This window comes from Seriola aureovittata, chromosome 15 (genome assembly GCF_021018895.1).
Source record: "Seriola aureovittata isolate HTS-2021-v1 ecotype China chromosome 15, ASM2101889v1, whole genome shotgun sequence".
NCBI lineage: Eukaryota > Metazoa > Chordata > Actinopteri > Carangiformes > Carangidae > Seriola > Seriola aureovittata.
Window position 1 is genome coordinate 12,431,409 of NC_079378.1, and position 21,627 is coordinate 12,453,035.

A 21,627-nucleotide genomic window follows, 5' to 3' on the forward strand; every position below is an offset into this window, starting at 1 on the left:
TAGAATAGATCTGAATTTCTCTTCAGCTCACCAAACACCAGGAACAACACAAAAAAGACCCAGGATCCAAACCGTTTAACCAAAAGTCCCTTGTTGTTTTTGTACTTGTGTGTTTGTTTGGTTGCTTCAGGATCACGCTCCACCAACGCACTGCTCTCATGTAAATGAATGAGGAGTCTGTGTTTTGTCACGCAGGGCTGTTGTCAGTCTGAACACAGCCTTAGGGTAAACCCTGTGTTTACAATAAGTGGAATTTACCCTGATAACATCCTCCTATATGTTGAACTTTGTTTATGTGACTGAGTTTGTTATACGCTGCTGAGAAAACTCCTCCATGTTGTAACTATGACACATGCAGACCTCTGATGGGAAGATGTTACAGTAGGGATCAGAGAGTCAAAAGTCCTGTCTGTCTTTTAGTACTCTCTTAGCTCTTCTTAAATATATGTATCACCTGTCTGTAGAGAAGTGTACTGAAGCCCTCAGCTGGTTATGTTGCTTGTGGTGGCTTAAAACGGACTTTAAGTTAAGTCAGTTGTAATATCTGTTTAGAAAACCGTTACTGTGTTGTTATCAATAAATTTCAAGCAATAACATTTTTGCTATTAATTAATTTGATCAGTGAGCCTGCTACATCACCGAGTATTTCATTAGTAAAAAAAGAAACTTGAGCTTCAACTTTTTTAGGACAACCACATTATTAAGATGGTAAATAAATGCAAGAAATAACAGATGTGACTAGTGACTAATTCTTCACAGGACAGCATAGCTTCTGGCGAGCACACAATGATGGAAATAAGCCAGGTGAGGTACAGGAAAGGGCAAGGAAGGCGAGCCTGTTAAAGTAATACAGGGGGATTGATACATTTTGGGAACAGATGATAAGAAGGATGGGAAAGGGAAGATCTGAGGTCTGTAATGAAGGTGAGAGAACGGAAGGAGTACATGATTGGGGGGGGTAAAGGTAAGAAAGGGGTGAGAATGAGGACAAAACTACGGAGTTGGAGTGCCTGGATAGTGGGAGGGTCGCAGGGCAGTCAGAAAGGATGAGGGAGGAGAGGAGAAGGGAGGGAGGGAGGAAAGGCGTGGTGGGATAGACAGAGGGAAGGGAGGAAGGATCGGAGCGGTGAGACAGGTCGACTGACTCACTCACATTCCTGTCGTCCAGATTTATAGCGGCTCGGGGTCCTGAAACAGGCCCGGAGCCGCGGCCAAATTACAGTCATCTACAGCATTCCTCTGCTGCAAACACAGGTTAGCAGCCGGGCCACGCTAAGTGCTAGGTGCTGCCTGTTGACAAATGACTTCCTTTGAAGGGCACAAAGAGAGAGACAGAGAGAGGCTGGATATTTACTGTGTGAGGGCAGAGAGTCAAACTGTCTGTGTTTCTTTTGTTGGAAAACATTTTTGCTAAAAGTAGAGATGAAGAATGTTTGTTTGTGTGTTTGGGTGCGTGTCTGCCCGTGTTTTTTTAAAATGTGGCTTTCACTGTGGCCCTTAACTTGTGTAAAATAAACCAGTCAAACCAACCGGTTACATCAGCTCCCAGTGGAGGGTCCTACACACTCTTACACACACTGTAACCCAAGCACACACTCAGACACACACTGTGACAGGATGGCAATCTGAGTGTGTGACCTGTGTAAAGGGGATCTTTGTGTTTAATACCAGGTTCCCAGACTACTAATAGTGCTAATTGCCCTGTGGACTCAGGGCTGGGGCCAGGGGCCACTGACCTGACCTTGTGTGTGTGTGTTTGTGTGTGTGTGTGTGTGTGTGTGTGTGTGTGTGTTTATAAGACTAAAATATAGAGAAATTGCACTATTCCTCAAATGTGTGTGTACCTATTAAATCATTAGCCACAATATGCAACAGAAAAAAGAGAGCGATTATAATGCTGTGTGTGTGTGTGTGTGTGTGTGTGTGTGTGTGTGTGTGTGTGTGTGTGTGTGTGTGTGTGTGTGTGTGTGTGTGTGTGTGTGTGTGTGTGTGTGTGTGTGTGTGTGTGTGTGTGTGTGTGTGTGTGTGTGTGTGTGTGTCCTCCAGGCGTTCACAGGCACCAGTCCCAGGACCTCTCAGGGTACTACTCCCTCCCTCCAGGCGGTGTTGGCCAGATCACTCCCTCCATGGGCTGGTGAGTCTCTCTCTCTCTCACACACACACACACACACACACAAAGAGACACAGCTGTACATGCTGTGACTCACATAGTCCTTTGTGTACTTGTGATGACCTTGCACTAAGTCACATTCATTCCCTAACACACCACAAAGGAACACACCATGCCAGTTGAAACTATTAGTCAATTAATCAATTATTCAACAGGGAGAAAATGAATCTTCACTGGTTCTTGCCTCTAAGTGTAAGATTTTACTGATAATAAACCAAATATCTTTTCAGCTATTAGGCGGAAAAAACAAGCAATTGGAAGGCGTCACTTTGGGAAACTGTGATGTGCATTTCTTCCTCACTTTTTGACAAAAAGTGATGTTACACATTAATGTTGAGCATATTTGAAAAAACAGTACATTAAAACAGAAGGGCATGTAGGATTACAGCAGCTGTAACTTCCTGCAAAGTGCAAAGTTTTCTTTCTAATATTCGTCAAACATCACCAAGACAAAAACTGCACAGCAGTTGCACTGTGTTTTAAAAATGTATTAACTGATAATACAGATAATAAAAAGCACTCATCTTGACGGTTGGAGAAAACTATCTCTTTGAGGCATAATCAATTAAATGATCAGCATGTAAATAATCTGCAACAATTTTTATAACAATCCAGGAATCATATTTGTAATTTTTCAAGAAAGAATTGCACCAGAATTTACTGGTTCCAGCTTCTCAGATGAGAATATTTGCTCCTTTTCTTTGTGTTTGTAAATAGTAAACTGAATATCTCAGAGTTTCTGACAGTCAGTCTGACCCGACAAGGAATTTGAATGCATGGGAAATTTTCAACATTTCCTGATACTTTATCATTTAATCTATGGATTGGTAAAATAATAAATAATGAAAGCAATCATTAGTCGCAGCCCTACAAGCATGCTTCTCACCATTAACCTGTTACTAATGGAACTGCTAACGTCTAACGAAGCTGTAATTTTCCTCTGTCAATCTTATCAAACACCATCATCATCTTCATTTCATCACATTACATAAACACACACAAGCATACACACACTCTGACCTAAATCAATGGTGCATACGTCACTCTCTCACCTGGTGTCGGAGTGGCTAACCCAATGCCCCGCTGTCATGGAAACCACCTCCTTTGATCCTCAGTGTTTTGCACTTCAACCTGTGGCCTCTGGTCTAAACAAAAGGAATGTGGACAACTGCAAAATTAAGACAAAAAAATGAACTAAAATAGTGTTTCCTAGTTACACAAACTTAACTAAACAGTGTTCTAGACTCTGTATCTTTCTAGCTACAATCAAGTCCTCTAAGTCAATGTTTATGCTGACTAAAATCAAATTATCAATAAAGAGACTTAATGGGATTTGAAGCTGGATGTTGCTGCCAATAAATCATCTCGCTGAGGAGAAAACAGTGAGCACAAGTCATGCAATATCGTGGTCTTGCTTACAATAATACCTTCACATCTAAATGTGCACTTTTCTGTTTCCCTCAAGATGTGGTGGATTCTGGGAAATGTTGGCAGCCCTTTGGTAGATTCTGGCCTTCAGTAAACTCACAAAAAAAACCCCAAAACTGTATATCAAAAAGTGTGTGTTTTTGGCTTTTGTCCAATGCACTGTGTTTTGGTTTATAGTAGCAGAAGTCCTCTCGGCCTATGTCTTGATTTTCACAATAGTTCCCTGTGGGGACAGAGCAGCAGCAGCCGCAGTGGTGGTGTAGAAAACTCTGCAGTGTGGGACGCCTAAAACAGCCACATCTGCTCCACATTCAGTTCTTTTTCATTTAGGCTTTCCATCATTTTGGAGTCGATTTGTGAGCGCACAATGTCATGCTGGTTGATTGTGAACTTCTAATGTCAAGACTTCCATTGATTTATGGATCAACACAAATCCATTTATTATAACCTACTGTATCTGTCTGTGCCTGGACAAAATCCCCTGCAGGAACAGTTAAAGGCTTACATCAAATGTCACGGAGATTTGGAACAGAGGCTTAAAACTTTGCGTGTCCATTTGCTTACATGTGTGTTTATGTCTGTTTTTTTCTTTTTAATATTTCTGTAGGACGAGCTGTCTGTCCCCAGACAATTTTCAAGTCTGTGATTTACAGACATTTTATCTTTTTCAGACAAGAACACTTCACTGTGGATTTCCACAAGTATTATTAACAGCTAATCTCCTTTAACCCAGATTATCTGCTTGTTTTGGCGCCTTTGAGAGCACTTCTTTGTTGAAGGAAGAGGAGGAGGGGATAACATAGAGAATGAGTGGTTAAATGTCAAACTGTTGTTTTCTGTTGTTTTGGTGCTTAGCCTGGTCTCACGTTCTGTTCCTTCATGACCACCTCCACGTGTCCCCCGCGGCCTGTCAGCTGGTCGGTTAGTTGCCTCGGACCAGGACGGTATCAGGAATCATTTGAGATCGGTTCTGTTGTTCGAATAGAAATGGCTTTGCAGTGTCAAATGCTGCGGTGGGAGCATGAGTCTCACAAACATGTTGCATTATTAAATTCTGTGTGTAATGAGGGCTGAAGGGGGGATGTTATAAAGCTCTTTAACTTCTATTGTAGATAGCAGAGTGTTGGACTGGAAGGTGGAGTGAAAAGCTGGCCGTCGTAGAGAGGGGAGATGCTATATTGTTTAAATATGGGGATGGCACATTTTCATACACACTATCCTGGAAAGCATTCATAGTGTCGCACTCAGTTGTTCACATGAGAAGTGACAGAAGTACTTGTGTAATGAATGGGGAATCCAAACCCTGCCTTTTTTTTCACCTCCACCCAACTGGCCAGTCATCATGAGCAGCTGAAATTGAAAGTATGTGGGAGGTTAAGAGATTTAGTGTACCTGAAATGTCTTTTGAGAGAGATTGAATTCAATTACTGTCCAGAAGAAAGAAAGTAAAGCCAAAAATCAATTTTTTTGCTAATTTTTGTTCTCCAAAGTCGGAAAATCGTGCTTATTTGTCCCGTAAATTCATACCTGAAGAGCGAGAGAGCAACCAGATAGAAGCAGGTATTTTTGAGGCATGCGATGTCAGTACAAATAGTTAATGCTGTCATTCACTGACATTTTCAAACTCACAGGGATGAATTACTTTGTTGTCACATGTAGTAAAACTTTAAGAAAGGAAATGGACAAGACGCTGACCAGCACAACAGAGCCGTCTGCCTAGCTTCTCACTTCATTCCCAGCATACCTCTGTGCAGCCATGCCTTTCACATGGGAGGTTTTTTTTCCTGTTTGAGCGTGGCGTCACCGTCACCATCAGGATCTGCTGTCTGCAAAGGTTTAGATGTTGTTGATGTGTATGATGTTGGTATAGAGGGCTGTTGACCAAAAACACATCACACTGATTGATGGATTTATATGGAGTCCGGCTGTTTAGCTTGACCTGCCTTTATCTGAACAACACTTGACCTGTGTTGTAGTGTGACCTCGGTTAAAACTGGATTATAACATGAATGGTCCTCCAAGGGCTGGATCTCTTCCCAGCCTAATGGCCTGCGCTGCTGGGCTTTACTGTACGTGCAGCACGGTGTCCTGTGGCTAAAAGATGGATACAGTTGAGAGGATGAGGATGAGATGGGATGTGGAAGTGTGTATGATGGTGATGATGATATTAATGATTGTAGGGGTAGTTTAAATGCTGGATGTGGATTGGGTTGCATACGTTGAAACATAAGGATGAATAAGTTGAAAGGTGGGGGGATGGTTGTGTTGGCTCTCAGGAGGTAGAAGTGTGGTCTTCTACATATCAAAGGGTCTTGCTTACATCCCAACTCCACCCTCGACCCCCAACGGTGTGTGAGCGTGTGTGTGCCTCTGCTCCCGGTAAGCCGAGTATTGACACACAGCTGTCAAGAGAGCTGATCCAGACTCTCTATGGGGGATCAGCGTGCATCACAGCGGCACAGAAGTGGCTAAAAAAAAAATCAAAGAAACATCAAACCACAAGGTTTCACTCACTTTACTGGTTCTGAAGTTTATTTTTATTTATTAATGTTTGCACATAAAAATGCATCAGTGTAAAAGATATATGCACAGAAATGTTAAACACACATGAACATAAAGATAAAAAAAGAAATTAACTGAGAGGTGGGAAGCTGAAGGCCTCTCTTTAAACTTAAAGTTCAAAAGAAACATAGATTGTATTTATTATAAATAATAAGAAACTGAACACAAATTACAGGACAAAAAAAATACAAAAATGGGAAGAAAATTGCCTAATTCCTTCATTGTAACTGGGAAGAAACCAATGTTTAATATGCTTTCAAAATAGAAATGAAGATGATGAATGTTGGACAGTTTGAACTCTGTAGTGTCATTTTAGAGTGTTCTTTCATTGTCTTTGAATTTTATGAAACTGAATATAAATTAATATTTTAGTCTAATTAAATTGACCTACAGGGATAAACATCCCTACAGGGGCTCAACAAACATTTACCTGTAAAGCTAAAAGGCACCAACTGTTGCCGTCTCTCCCCTCTGCTGTGCTGTGGCAGGCAGAGCCAGCCAGTCTATCCTGGCCTGTCCCCCTGTGGATTCAGGCAACCCTACTCCTCCAACCTCCCCAGCGCCTCCTCCTACTCCAGGTACCGTAGCTGGCTGGTTGGACCAGCCCAGAAAGGAAAAAAAATAAAAATCAAGCAACGCTCTGCATCATCGACTCCTGTTTACAGCACATTTAAAATGCCTGAGCAGGAGCTTTCCATTCACCATGGCAAACCCCTGCTCACTCCCTCCGTGAGCTTCCATTGGGCAGCTGCTGTAAAAGTCATTTTAGAGCCAGTGTGCAGTAAACAGGACGAGTTCAATGTTTCGCCAAAAAACAAGCCGAGTCAAGGCAAACTGAGCCGAGCCAAGCTAACCACTGCTGCAGAATACAAAAGGCTGACATGCACACACGCACGCACACGGAAACACACACACACTTTTCTACCTTGAGTACCATCAGAGCATTAACTGCTTTTATCTTGCTATCGTTGGCTTTTATCTCTTTTCGACTCTTTGTTATTTATGCTCCTGATCTATAACACTCACTAATAAAACTAAATTTAAAAAGCTAATGTTCTGTCAGATTTTGTGATGCCATCCAATGCAGCAGGTTTGTTTTTCTCCCAGGGAGACACAGGAGCACTGAACCTATTAGTGTGAGCCCTGTGACCCCGCTGTGAGTTTGATGTTTAGTCGTAGTCAGTATTTGCTTAAGACTCATTTGAACCTGAACCACAGTTTAATGTTCTCTGTATACACACACTGGATTTAAGTGCTCGGTGCTCGCAAAAGACAGATGCTTTCTCAGCTGCGTCGCTTTGCCTGTCTGTCAGGTTGTCTGCTGCGTTTCAAGCACAAGGCCTCAATCCTGTGGAGTTAACCAGCCTGTCACACGGTCTGTTTTAGACCTGCACCGTGCCACATAGGTGGGGAGTTTTTAAACTGCAATTGTGTAAAAGCTCAGATGATCACAAAAACTTAAAAGCCAATCTAAATTTATGAATTCAAATGGAGAAAATGGTTAATTACCATCCAACCTTTAACCTGAGCTCCGAGGGGAAATGCATCCTCTGTATTCAGAATAAACATTAATTGCAAGTCTTTATCTATGCAAGTAGTTCATTATATATTTCTTTTACTAGTGCCTTAATTTGTCAAGTGCAGTAAACCCCACCTATAGGCTGCTGCTCCACGCAGGTTAAAACAAACACTATGAATATTTTTTTACTTATTATTTGACCCGACGCTCACTCGACTGCAGCTGATGCTTACTGCTGCTTTCCTGTCAGTCAGACTCTACTTTGCTCCACTTATCTCTAGAGCATTTGAAGGTGCTGAAAGAAACTTGTTTTTTTTGTTTTGTTTTGTTTTGTTTTTTTTTACTCATAAGAACATCTACTGATACTTTAATCTGAGAAATTCAAGGAACAAATATCTGGAAGTAAAATCCCACAAATTGTATCTTTTAGACTAAATGAATAGATTTGGATCATACTCACTATTTCACTCAAGGCAGTGTTTCAAGATATGAGGGACTACTGTCCTTGTCTCCCCACATCTCAGTAAGGCAAGGACGCCCTCTAGTGATTACAAATGCATATATCTTTATCTTATCCTATCTTACGGAATTAAGAAACCAAATCACACGTTTTAAGATCCATAGCAAGGCAAAAATCCCACCTCACGCGACACGTTGACATAACATCACTTTCAGCACCAAGATGATCTTTTCATGCTTTCAGGCGCATTGCTTATCAAAACTCTCGCTCTTGCTTTCACACACCGTCTTCTCTGCCCCATGATTCAACGCATTTCTCTGAGCTGACTAAGACTTTTTTTTTTTTTTTGTCACTCTCTATCTCTTGTCTATCTGTCTCCCTCCACCCTTCTCTCTTCTTCCTCTGTCTTTCTTTTTTTTCCCCCTCCACCAGGTTCCCTCACTCTCTGATGTTGGGCCCATCAGGCATGCATCCTACAGGGATCCCCCACCCGGCCATAGTGCCCCCTACAGGCAAACAGGAGCACGACCAGTATGACAGGGGCATGTACGTGTAAGTATTGTTCATGTTTCTTACTAATTTTCCCTTAACCTTTAATTAATGTTTTGAGATATTAATTCTGCTATCAATATGGAAAAAATAAAACTTTTTACATATGGTATGGTATGTTGCTTTAGACTTTAAATGGAAAATATCTTACAAAAGGACAATTAAATGAATGAAATTATGGATAAAAAAAGTACATGTATTTTCATTAACCTCAACTCATTTTCCTCTTTTAAATAAGTAGCTTTAAATTATTCATGCTGTCTGACAGTTAATCCTGTGATGCTGTATAAGAGCCACTGTTGGTGAGCTGTAAAACTAGATTTAAAAAGAACATCATAATATTTCAAGATAAAAGTTGCAATGCTTAAGGAATAAATCTGCAATATTTTTAGAAAAAAATTTAAAAAATCTTTTACATTTTACCATTAAGTGCCACATTATCAGAGGTTTTAGCACTACTGAAGTGAAAGGAAAACAATTACATGATTATGAGTCACATGTGTTTTGTAGCAGTGACTAGAGCACAGTGGGGGACCTGGCTTCCTCCAGACAGAGATCAAAACAAGTTTGCTTAAGGATTAAAGCACAGTGAGCGTCTAAAAAATCTGTGAAAGGTAGCCAGAATGAACTGTTGTACTAGTTTGCTGTTTATTGAGTGAAAATAAATGCTCTGCTCAAATCCTGCTAATACCCCAAGGCCAAAAAAAAGGAAAGAGAAATGTGCTAAAGCTAAAGAATGCACAAGTAATATAATAATGTGATACTTGTGTTCTTGAAATAACTTTTTTTTCTCAAAATATTCCAAGTTGAAATCTCAGGTTGTTTTTATTTCCAACAGTGGCCCTTATACTGTTGCATGTTCCAAATCTTCACTGAAGATGATGATGTTTACACAGTGTAAAATATCAAGACCCACTTTTTATGGATACACGGATGATTTATGATGTCTGTGTTGTCTTATGTTCACTGTAGCGTACTTCTTTAATACACAAATGGCCAAAACAGAATATGACTCTCTCTCCATCTTTGCTCTCAAATTCCTTCAACAAACCCCCCTCACCCAACACCAGGAAGCAGCAGGTGGAGCCCAAGCGGGAGAAGGAGCCCAAGAAGCCGGTCATCAAGAAACCCCTGAACGCCTTCATGCTCTACATGAAGGAGATGAGGGCAAAGGTCATCGCAGAGTGCACGTTAAAGGAGAGCGCCGCCATCAACCAGATTCTGGGGCGGAGGGTGAGCAATGCACACACACACACACGCACACACACACACAACTACATGGAGATAAATCCTGTTTCCAGGTCAGTCTGTAATTTCACACATGAGGAACATAAGAGGACTGTAGTAATGTGAACTCTGTTTCCCTCACATATTGGTGCTACTGAGATTATACAACCCAGACTGGTGCTACTGGGATCCTGAAGAATGATATATGTGATAAAAATTTGTGGAATAAATTACTGCTTACAGTCTATGTTGCTACATCTATATGTTCTTTTAAATGTCAGCCTTTTTAAACTTGCCTTTAACTGATGTGTATGACTTTTATATCTCCTGATCAATATTTAATTATTTTATTCAGAGACTGCATAGTTCAGTAGATGGTAAAGGTGAGGCGTGATTAGATGTAAGATTTTCTCTCACTGTTTGTTGTTGTCTTTTTTTGTGTGTGTGTTTGTGTTTTTGTGTGTCTCCAGTGGCATGCGCTGACCCGGGAAGAGCAGGCCAAGTACTACGAGTTGGCCAGGAAAGAGAGACAACTCCACATGCAGCTCTACCCGACCTGGTCTGCCAGGGACAACTATGTAAGGGCTTCCTGTTCTGCTCTTTCTCCTCCTCCTCCTCCTCCTCCTCCTCACTGAATGTTTTCTTTTGCCATTAAAACTCCTGGTACTACATCAGTGTAATCCACAAGAGGAAAAAAAAAAAAAAAAACATGTTATCATTTTCCCGAGCTCATTGTAAAAACAAAACCAGGAAGATGTAAAAGTTTTAGGACGAGGAGGAACTCTGACTAAATGTGATGCAAAATTGTGGAAAAGTCATGAATTTTACATGGGTTGTCATGGGAACCATATCTAGAGTAAAGAAGTCATTTGGTTGCTACGGTTACAACATTGAACTTGTTGCAAATAGAGATGTAATTAGAGTAGAATAGTGTAATGATTTGTTTTTTAAAATATGTATGTAATATGTTGTATTGCCTCACAATTATTAGGCAGTGAAAACGTTTGCTTTTAAATCATTATATTAGAGTAAAGCTATTAAATTATAAACATAATCCATTAAACCTACTTTTCATTACATTGTCGACCTATATCTCATTAAAGAGAAAAATGTCCCTCAAATAATTAAAAAGAAATATATTAACTTGTTCAACTATAGTGTTTGTGCTGCAAATCTTTTTTTTTTTTTTTTTTAATTTCTGAAGTTCATAAAAGCAAATTGAGAGAGCTATTTCTACTGTGGCAGTTTATGACATTGTCCAGTATTTATTAAATGAGTAGCGACACACTCACTCACTCATCAAAAGCTGAGTTTGACATTAAACAATTCCTAGAAGCAGAGAGCTAAATCTGAGAAAATGATCAAATGTGAGAAGCTCTGGAAAGAACAAAACAGTTGATGAAACAAAAACCAGGAACCGGTCCAACCTCTCGACTTCTTTTCTCTCTGCTTTGATTCCCTGTAAATTAAGGCAAGATGCAAAAACAGAACAGGATAAGTTCAATAAAACAAATCTGGGTTTGATAATATTTGTTGTTCTTACCTCAGAGCTGGAAGAAATTACTTACTTCACTTACTGGCTACTGCCTCTACAACCTGCATGAATATTGGCTCCCAGACATGTCAGTCAAAAGTCATAAAAAAAAAATATATAACGACACACTTTTATGGCATGGATTTATTAAATAAGTTTCCCAGAATCCAGGGGTAAAATCAAACCTGTGTGGTGCATGCATTTTAGTCTAATGTTTTGGGGATGTGCTGTGTCTGGGCTGCTGTGTGCCTCTCACTTGTCAGTTTGCTGTTGAACTCTTGCAGGAGGCGGGCCTTAGCGGGGTCGCAGGGGAAAAGAGTAAAGCTGATTGGGTAGGGACACGTCTTATGGTGGATTTATGCCTCTGTGGTGGGAAAAAATGAGTATGTGAAGAGCTGCATGAAAGGGGTTGTGGGTACTCCTGTGCAAAGTTTGCATGCACCTTCCAAAAAAACCTTAATGACTCACACACATCAGCCACACAAACAACACACAGGCAACAGCAGCTGCAGAAAGAAAGTCCCATTGGTCAGTTATGGATCCATGTCACTACGTCTTGCACGTTGGTTACGAGTGTGACACACAGAGGTATAAATCAACCCGTTTTGCTTAACTAACAGAGAGCAGGGCCGCATGGCTGGCCTCACTGCCTCACTGCCTTGGTTTTTCATTTACTTATTATTTTATTTTTTATGGGAACATTTTCAAAAGTAGAGCACCTCACTTTTGTCAGTACAGCTAGACAATAAATGACACATGGTGTGATTAAACAGAAACATAACCTTTTGACACAGCACTTAGCAGTGATGTAGCAGTCATTTGCTTTCATAATAATTTCAGGTTGAAGTAAATCTCTAAATGTGTGAAGAAAATGTGTCAATCAACTAAATCATCTTTTAATTGTGGCACAAATTGCTTTTTAGTCACGTTAGATATCTGGCAGAGAGGTAACCTGTTTCCGCTTTTCTCTGCTGTACTATCTTGTTTCTCTTTAGCTGACCAAGCTGAACTCTGTACACAGGCATGTATGGCACACGGGGTATGGTGACACTTTGCTTGGGCTGTGGTTTATAACACGTTCATAACGTCTGAAGGAAGTGCATCATATCATAAACATGGACACTGATTCAGTTCTAGTGTCATTCTTCACTTGTTGTTTTTTGTTTGTTTTTTTCAATCACATGTTTATGCCGTAGCTGATGGAGGAGGGCATTGGCAGTTTTTTTTAGCATTTTTTCAAAATAAAAGTCCCAACCCTGTCTGGGGAGAATGCAGCTAAAAAAACAAACATCCTTGTATTCTGTCCAGAATATGTTTATAAACCAGAGCTCAAGTAAACTGTGACCATAGGTGGAGAAGCTACTGCTGAATGCATTGAGCTTTGGGCGCAGCATAACACTGTGGACTCTGTCTGCTTAGTTCATAGGGGTAAATGTTGTGGCTTAGTACAGTGTTTACTCATGCTGTATTTAACTAAAGGGACAACAGGCAGGCAACTTTATACTGCATGTTTAACCTTTTTCTGATGATAATGACAGGAATGCATTACGCTTTATAACCTGTGATCATTCTGCAATAGTTCAGCAGCAGCCAAAACGAACCAGTTATTCATGAATGCAAAAAGGCATAGACGTAGAGCAGCAGGGTCTGCTGGGCACATATGTATAGACTCGAGCTGTGTGATGACGACATATATACAAGCATGCAGGTCCTCTAGCTTGTGTTTAAAATATTGCCTGCTTTATTTCATGAAACCTCCTCACTCCCCATCACCTCTGCGGTTAAAAGAAAAAAAACAACAAAAAAACAGAACAGTCACTGGACCTACTAGCAAAACAGGAAGTGAAGAAGTTCCACATATCACCCCTGCAGCTGTGGAGGGTCTCTCCTCCAACTCACTCAAACTTAAAAAAAAAAAAAAAACAACCTACATGTAGTGTATGCACACACATGGACACACACATATATACACACACACACACACACACACACACATACGCCCACAGACATAAAGCTTCAGAGAGGTGCAGTTGCAAGAGGAGTTGTTGTAACCACATAGACACAATGCTGACAGCGAGCTGAGGAGGGCAGACATTTGACACGTAGGCGGTAGATTTCTGTACCCACATCCTTCATCATCTCACCCAAATATGAGGCCTCACTTCACCATCACTGGATCTGTGTGAACAGCTCTGATGTTTATCTCAACAGCTACGCAGTACAATCAGCCCAGAGACGATGAAATATGAACACAAATAGAAGACTTCTGGTTATAAGTTAATCTTTAAAATGCCTTTTTAAAGCTGTTTTTTTTTTTTTTTTTGGGAGGGGGTCTCGGATCTTTTCAACAGTTATTTTTGAGCACAGGTTTTTGCATGAATGGTGTTTACAAAGACCGTAGTAATGCAAAGTATTTTCTTTTGTTTGTTTTTCTTTATCTTTCTTGCTTTTTTCTTGCCTTTGTAAAGCACTGAAGATGGTTGCCTGTTTTCTGCTCTTCACTTTGCACTTTTGCAATAGATTTAAATGTTACATAAGAAACCTCGGCTTTTCATACAGTGCAGATTCTTGTTTGGGACCAGGTCTCACTCTCAAAGCCAGATCTCACATTAGGGTAGTAAACAAACATATTAAGCTAATGATGAAATCCAGAAATTCTTTATGGAGGTCAAACCAGACACATCAATTCATAAAGACAGGACAGAACAGCAGTACAGTCCAATTATCTTTGCTAATGACTGGCTGATCAACTAATCAAAGTGTGTTATCCTGTTTGAGACAAACCAGAGAAACTGGGTGTATCAGCCACAGTCAAAAATCTGCTCATAGTTTTCAGCCCTGATGGTGAATTTGTAACAATTCAAGTCCTTTCATCAGCTAAGCCAAACTCATGTCTCTGTGGGATGTTCTTTTTTTTTTTTTTCAACAGGGCAAGAAGAAGAGGAGAAAAAGGGAGAAGCAACAGGACTCCAACACAGGTAAACACCCAATGGTAAAACATTTAATCTCTCCCTTCAGGTCAGATACCATGACAACATGTTTCAGTACGAGGAAAACAAATAGCCAGTGTCAATTCTGCAGTATTTGAGAGAATTCAGTTAAGCTTGAAGTTGCGTTGGCGCAGTGTAGTGTTGGTGTCTTTGAGGCAGGATGTGTCTCTAACGTCAAACCACCCACCCACTCTGTTTTCCACGTAACCTGAATTACAATCATTTTAATCCCCGGTGCAAAAAACTTTATGTCCTTATCTTAGCTGGTTAACATTTGAAATGTCAGTCAGACGTCAAAGCAGTTTTCCCTTTTCCTTCACCACATCAAGTCGATCAAAAATATTTTCTCATCTATTATCTTAAACCAATGAAGTGATGAAAGCACACATCCTCAGTAGATCACATACTGTACACGTGTGTTCATGCCAACACTGTGGCAGTAACTCGCATTAGCACCAAGCATCCAAAGTGAGAGAATAAGAGCTGGTAGTAGTAGTTCCAAAGTTAAATAATGCAAATCTTAAATGGCATGCAGGCCAACTCGGGTGTTTAGAGATTGGTAAAAAAATATAGATGATGTTAGTTAGTTAGTTAGTATGGTCAGCTGATGAATGAGCCACTCATGGTGAAGCATGAATGACTGCAAGTATAATTCGACTGGACTGACGCTGTGCAGCTGATTGAAAATCCTAGAAAACAAATGCAGAAAATGCCAAGATTTTCGACTAAACGTCTGGTGTGAATCCTAAAACTTATCATGGGCATCATTAAGTCCAGCTCCAGCATCAAACAGAGACCGTAGGAATGTGTATTTCTGGATTTCCTCCAGAGATTAAGCAGTTTATGACTGTTCTGTGTCCAGTGACTGAAAACCGTAATAAAATCCTGTACTAACAGATGCCACAGCATGGCTGCCCTCTCTGAGATGCTCTGTGTCTCTCTGTATGCCTTAACTGCCTGTTTCCAGGATGACTGACATTTGTTTCACTTAGTTTTGTGTGTTTGTGCGTGTGTGTGTGTGTGTGTGTGTGTGTGTGTGTGTGTGTGTGTGTGTGTGTGTGTGTGTGTGTTTGTTTGTGTGTGTTGGGTGGTTATTCTGGTGGTTGTTGATGTTTTGCTGTGCTGTAACCAGCTACTAACAGTTTGACTTGACGGCTCTCTCTGAACGGACTGCCCTGTCGGTGCTTTTCCCTGCTCTGACAAGCTCTTGTGTCTCTCTCTTCCTTTATCCTCTTCTTCTGTCTTTACCTCTCTTCCCTCTGTCCTTCGCCATCTAACCTTCTTGTTCTTCTGCTCCCCTCTGTTTTTCTTTTTTTCCTCCCTCTTGTTTTGCGCATGCTGTGTATTGTGCTCAGACCCGGGCTCTCCTAAGAAATGCCGGGCTCGCTTCGGCCTCAACCAACAAACGGACTGGTGCGGTCCTTGCAGGTGTGTACCAAACATCCACACCCCCACCCACTCCATCGCACCGCACTGCTGCCATTCCAGCCAACTCCTCATCTCTCGTCCCATCTAACCATCTGTTCATCGGAGCATCATTTCTGTCTGATGCAGTTATTCAAACGTTTCTCAAAGGCAGAGCTGCTCTGGAGGTAGAAATTATGTCCTCAATGTTATCACCTTCACAAGCTCTCATGATTTATTTTCCTCTTCTCTTACCCTTTGGCCTTTTTGTTAGTCTTGCACTAGTTACTGAATTAAGTTAACAATCTCCACCCACCAAGCCAATGAGATTATGTCTGCCTCGAGACCAGCTCCACCTCTGAAAAATGTTTGAAAACCCAAACTGAGCTCTGCATGCATGTCTGTCACTAACTTGCTGCTCGGCAAAATCATTAGATCCATAAATATGTAGTTATATAGTAAAAAAATAAATACACTGTATAAACATTTTCACAGTTGAAAAAGTATCCAAACCTACTCCTCCAGCACAGTCTACTTCTCTGCTGATTTTGACTGGAATATCACTTTTAAGTCAGTAACATAACGCTCCACATTATAAAGGGTTAATGTCAGGATTACTGTTCCAGGATCTGTAATCTTTTCAGGTCCAAAAACGTATCCGTTAACTCTAAATAAGGCGTCACAGGTGAATAAAAACACTTGACCCAGATTCTCATCTTCTCCCGTTTCATTGTTATGTCGATGTCTCGTCAAAGGTCAAAAGTGGTTTGGATTCTGCAGCCTGTTACGATGCATTGCATCATGTAGGCCCTGTAAAGTTAATGTGGTTAAAGGGGGAATACCACTCAATAAAAAAGCTGTCAGAAAGTGTTCGCAGAGCAGTTACCTGGCGCTCAAAAAACATACCTGGTACATGTTAGAGGAGGGATACCAAAAAGTAACGCTGAGCTTTTGAACTTTTGTACTTTTTTATTACAGTACTGAAATCAACACTGCACAGAAATGAGGCATTTCATTTTGTTCCTGGCAACTCCACGTGTTCTGACAGATTTATGAATTCGCACAAGTTCAAATCGTAAAATGCTCAAAAGTCAGACACTCCTAGATGGAAAAAAAAACATTCAAATTGTTATTGCAACTTGTAAATTCAGGCTACAGTTAGAGTTCTTGTGGGATTTTGAAAAACATCCGACACAAAGCCATTACAATGATAGAACTTATATCTTGTTGGGTAGCGTCCCTCACATAAGCATCAGCAGCTAATACCAATTTTCACCCAGGCTGTAAATGCCCAAACTTGTACAAAATATTTCAACCCTAACATTTAAGTTATTGTAGCTAAAGCCCTTGATCAGATGCAAATGGTGCTGAGTTGAATAAATTAGATGATGCTGGGAACTTGCTTGAAAATAAAGCTGGGAATTTCCCAGTTTGTAAGCACAGGGTTTGTCTCAGTCAGCAGGAGTATTATTTTTGAAATACTTAGTGTTATAATAGTAAAACAGGAAACTTGGTTTACAAATATTAGTATTAATTTAGTGATCAAGCACCCTGGCAGCGCAAGGGGATTTATTCATCTGCCAGTGCTGTGCATCCAAACAACACTGATCCAAGTGGGGTTTTTTTTTCCCTTTTCTCAAAAATTGTAACAATTTCAGTTCTCTTTCTCTGTAATAAAGCAGACACATGGTAACAGTACAATATAAATCATCAGATGGGGAGGGGGGGGGCTGTCACCACCTCATACTGCTCTGGTTTAGTCACACCAGGATTTACAGTAGACGACAGCCGACGGCTTCACTGCAGGAGTCAGGAATCTGTGTGGTTCTGCAGAAAACGCTTCTACCACAACAACACTGTAGCAACCCCGTCGTCTTCCCCACCATCACGTCATGGAAACCTGAGTGTGTGTGTGCGCGCGCGTGCGTGTGTGCATGTGTGTGTGCGTGTGTGTGTTTCGGTTTGAGAGAACAAAGGGGGGTGAATGTGGTTAGAGCAAATCCTTATCACCACAGCTCAACGCACATACACACTCCCTGCAGCTTTGCATTTTGACAGCGTTCTCATGCCCATCTGCTTTCAACTTTCTCCATTCATGCGATGTGGTAATGGGCGCCTTTTGATGGTGAACTCTAACATTTAGAAATCACTTTCTGTTGCACTCTTCCTCCCGCTCTCCCTCTTTCTCTGTCTAAATATGGCCTAGCGCCTTTCCTTGCGGTTAAACCTGGTGACTCATATCATATTCTGGTAATGATCATGGGATCCTGTTAACTGCTTTGATGCTGCACTCAGTGGTACACAAGTCTGCTTTTGAATATAACACCTCACTAAGTACAGCACTTCACTGCTGCTGTATATTAGGCAGATGCAGTGAGTTTGGTGCAGACCAGGACGATAGTGTACATGGGTGATTAATACGACCTTATAATGTTTCAGGACACTGTGTCAACACCATGTGGTCGGGAGGTCACTAATAGTGCTAAATAAAAACAATAACACTTGTATAGCATATTAATTATATTAATTGGAAGGATGAGTGGTATTCCCTGCTCTCAAATAATAAACTGTTTATCATTACACAGTTGCATTAACCAACACAAATATAAATTCCCTTCGCTTCTTGCTGAGAGTTTGATGAAAGGATCAATATCATTATTAGTCTCTGCTTTAACTATGGAGCTAGAGCCTGGAGACAGTTAGCTTAGCATAAACATTGTAAGCAGAGGGAAGCAGCTAGCCTGACTCTCTCTCCAAAATAAAAAGAAGTGCACTCATTTAACTTCGTTCTTATAAATATTTTCAAAAAATAATCAGGAGCCAAGAATTTAATAAATTTTCCAAAATGGATTTTTGCTGTTTAAGACATGTCATTCATATACAGATGTACATGGAGTGACACTAATACTTTTCTGTTGTTCATTATGACCATGCAGTGTGTGTCCATCTGTTCATTGACCTCAGTGTGAGTGATGCATCTTCACTGAAGCCTGCTGACATTTACCATCCACACTTTATTCACAGATAACTCTCTCTGACTGTTCCTAGGAGGAAAAAGAAGTGCATTCGCTACCTTCAAGGAGGAGGCTGCCCCAGCCCAACTTCTTCAGATTTAAGTGCTATAGACTCTCCCCCCTCCTCTTCCCCCGCCCGCCACCCTCTCTACCAGCACCAGCGCCAGCGCCCCCACTCCCCGGGCTGCTCCCCACCGCCCACCTCCCCGTCAACACGCCTTCCCTTGTCTCCGCCAACGCACACACGCTCGCACACACGCTTGCCCCTGGAGCAGTCTGCTGGCAAGCGCAGTGACTTCCAGCAGCCTCCAACGACCAAACACACCCACACACACCTGGAACTGTCCGGCAAGCAGACGCACAGCTCGACGACTGCACTGTCTGCTGCCAAGGCCGCGGGACTTTCTCTCAAAGTGCTAACAGAGACTCAGTGATCCAGTCGGCACACATCCCTGACCCTGTTCAGCTCAGCATCGTCCAGAGCCATGAAGATCACCTTCCTCCACCTGCCTTCATTTTCACATTCATCTATACCTTTTGTCAGATTTAAAGAGAGAGAGTGACCGAGGTAGGAAGGACGGTGGGGCCATCCTTCAGTCCATGGTGACAGCCGGCATTGGCCCATAGTGAGATATTAGCTGTGTCTTAGTTCAGAGGCTGATTTCTCCAGAGTCTGCGTTTCAAGGCCATGTACATCATTAACAGGTCAACAGGGCTTAGTCCTTCTCGAAGCCTCCTTCACCCGTTCAGTTCTTTCATCGAGCATTCAGGAAATCCTTGACAACCTGAAAGACATCATGTTAACCAGACATGTGGTTCACCAGTCGCTGGGAGATATAACACGTTATCTAAACAAATGCAAGAGGCTGTTTTAAAATGCAAAAAGAATCTATTTATTATATGTACAAAAAGAAACATACCAGCTCCTCCCTATGAGAATGACTTCTCAGTAATGAACTTTGAAATTATTGATTTGGAAGTTGACCAAGACCAACTGAATACTCCTGAGTATTTGCCCATGACGCTGACCTGTCCCATTTGGAAGAGAAGGCAAAGACTTGGCCTGGAGGGTCCCACCCCTGAATTGGTGACTGAAACCCTGCCAGCTCCAGACCACACAACTCCAGTTGTTCGGAGGCAGTCCTGCGCTGAAGGCAGAATTCATCTGGAGCCTAAAACAAGTGGTTGTTTGGCTCCATCTGCTGCAGTTAAACTCTGCTAAAGTCATTAGTTTTACCTTAAGGACTGCTGTGCCTCTGAGAAGTAATTTTACAAATAAGTCGTTAGCACCTTCGCGCCTTTTTCTGTTTTTTTGCTTGTTTGTTTTACAGCTGACCCTGTGCTTTGACCTCCATGACAATCATAAAATGTTTTGCAAATGAGCTCTTAATCAAATGAACCACATCAACAGGCCTGTAAAAAAAAAAAAATTAATTAAAAAAAGGGCCAGATTTACCCTGCAGAGAGAAGTCAAGCTGCAAGAGCTAACTTGGCATCAATGCGAGAGAGAGGGTTGTTGCACAAGACTCACAGTGTTGTTACATACGTGTTTTCCCCCACATGTGGGGGCCCATAGTGACAAAGGAGATGCCAGCGCCTTTGCCTCTTTTACATATCACCATTACAGCTATCACTGACATACTACCCATCATCCATCACTATTACTGAGACCAAACCGTTAATCCATGAGAGGGGAGCAGAGACCAACAGCCAGCCAGCCTGACCAGCAGAACCTCAGCTCTGAAGAGGGACAGAGTCACTCTTGTAGCTGCCATTTTGTTAACTGTTTGTTTCATTACCTGTCCAAACATTTTGATAAATACCTGTGCAGCTCCTTTGACAGAAAAAATTGATTTAAAGCAGGTTAAAAAAAAGAAAGTCTCAGATTCACAAGACAGAAGTCCCTCTTTCAGTTACATTATTTCTTTTAGGCACTTTCACTCTGTCAGTCTCTTGCTTTATCAACTCTTACATTTTTGTTCTGTTTTCTCCTAATTTGAGGTATTTGTGTATAAATCTGTTTTTTGTTTTTTTTTAAGGTCAAATGTTTTTGCTGGTGAGGAAACCCTCGAAGACAAGTCTGTTTTCCTTTGACTGAACATTTTGCAGCTCCATTAATTAATCTGAGACCAAATGGGTACTATTATATTGCATTGTGTTGTAAAGTTTTATAAATGTGGCAATTCCCTATTATAATTAAACTTTTATATGTTTTTATGTAAAAAAAAAAAAAAAAAAAAAAAAAAAAGTGAAATGACTAAAAAAAAAAAAAAGAAAAAAAACTTCTAGTTTCGACCATTTCTTAAAGCAATACATTTTGTGTTTGTCCTCTCGTGCAGAGTTTTACTTTTGGTCAGGTGTTACTGCAGCAGCGTTCAAATGATATCTTATGTTCTCAATCTGTGCATGTTCCAACTTTAATGTAACAAGAAGACATTTTGACTAAAAAGGCTTTAATTTACTGTTCTGCTTGAAGCTTCAGACTCAGCTTACGACTCTGTGGACAAACTGTAGGCTGAGCTTTTGTACAGCAAAACTGTTTTCCTCCAGCAGAGAGAGCTCTTGTGCTAGAAATAGCTTGTTAATTTGAGGTCGTTCACATCAGTAGTGGGAACACCTCAAACATGTCTTTTGTATTTTTTATGCCTTGGACGCCTCTGATGTATTACTTGTTTGTTTGTTTTTTTTGGTTGATGTATTAAAAGTGTTTTGAATAACTTGTCCATGTCTACTGTAATTAAAACAAGGTTATTTCGAGAATAATTGTAAT

General features: G+C 41.0%; 1 protein-coding gene across 11 annotated transcripts in view; it reads left to right on the top strand.

The window, feature by feature from the left end:
* Window positions 1–21,579, top strand: part of tcf7 (transcription factor 7) — a 73,147-nt gene extending 51,568 nt beyond the window's left edge. For 2 of the 11 annotated variants that reach the window (XM_056397985.1, XM_056397990.1), the window contains 9 exons: window positions 2,047–2,134; window positions 6,649–6,738; window positions 8,572–8,691; window positions 9,759–9,921; window positions 10,386–10,493; window positions 11,734–11,781; window positions 14,379–14,427; window positions 15,795–15,867; window positions 18,892–21,579. In XM_056397985.1, coding sequence (XP_056253960.1) covers window positions 2,047–2,134; window positions 6,649–6,738; window positions 8,572–8,691; window positions 9,759–9,921; window positions 10,386–10,493; window positions 11,734–11,781; window positions 14,379–14,427; window positions 15,795–15,867; window positions 18,892–19,291 — 1,139 coding nt within the window. In that variant the 3' untranslated portion in view covers window positions 19,292–21,579. Of the gene's footprint in view, window positions 1–2,046; window positions 2,135–6,648; window positions 6,739–8,571; window positions 8,692–9,758; window positions 9,922–10,385; window positions 10,494–11,733; window positions 11,782–14,378; window positions 14,428–15,794; window positions 15,868–18,867 lie in introns of all 11 variants that reach the window. The other 9 variants (XM_056397991.1, XM_056397986.1, XM_056397988.1 and 6 more) reach the window with 9 other exon arrangements.
* Window positions 21,580–21,627: the final 48 nt, after the last annotated feature.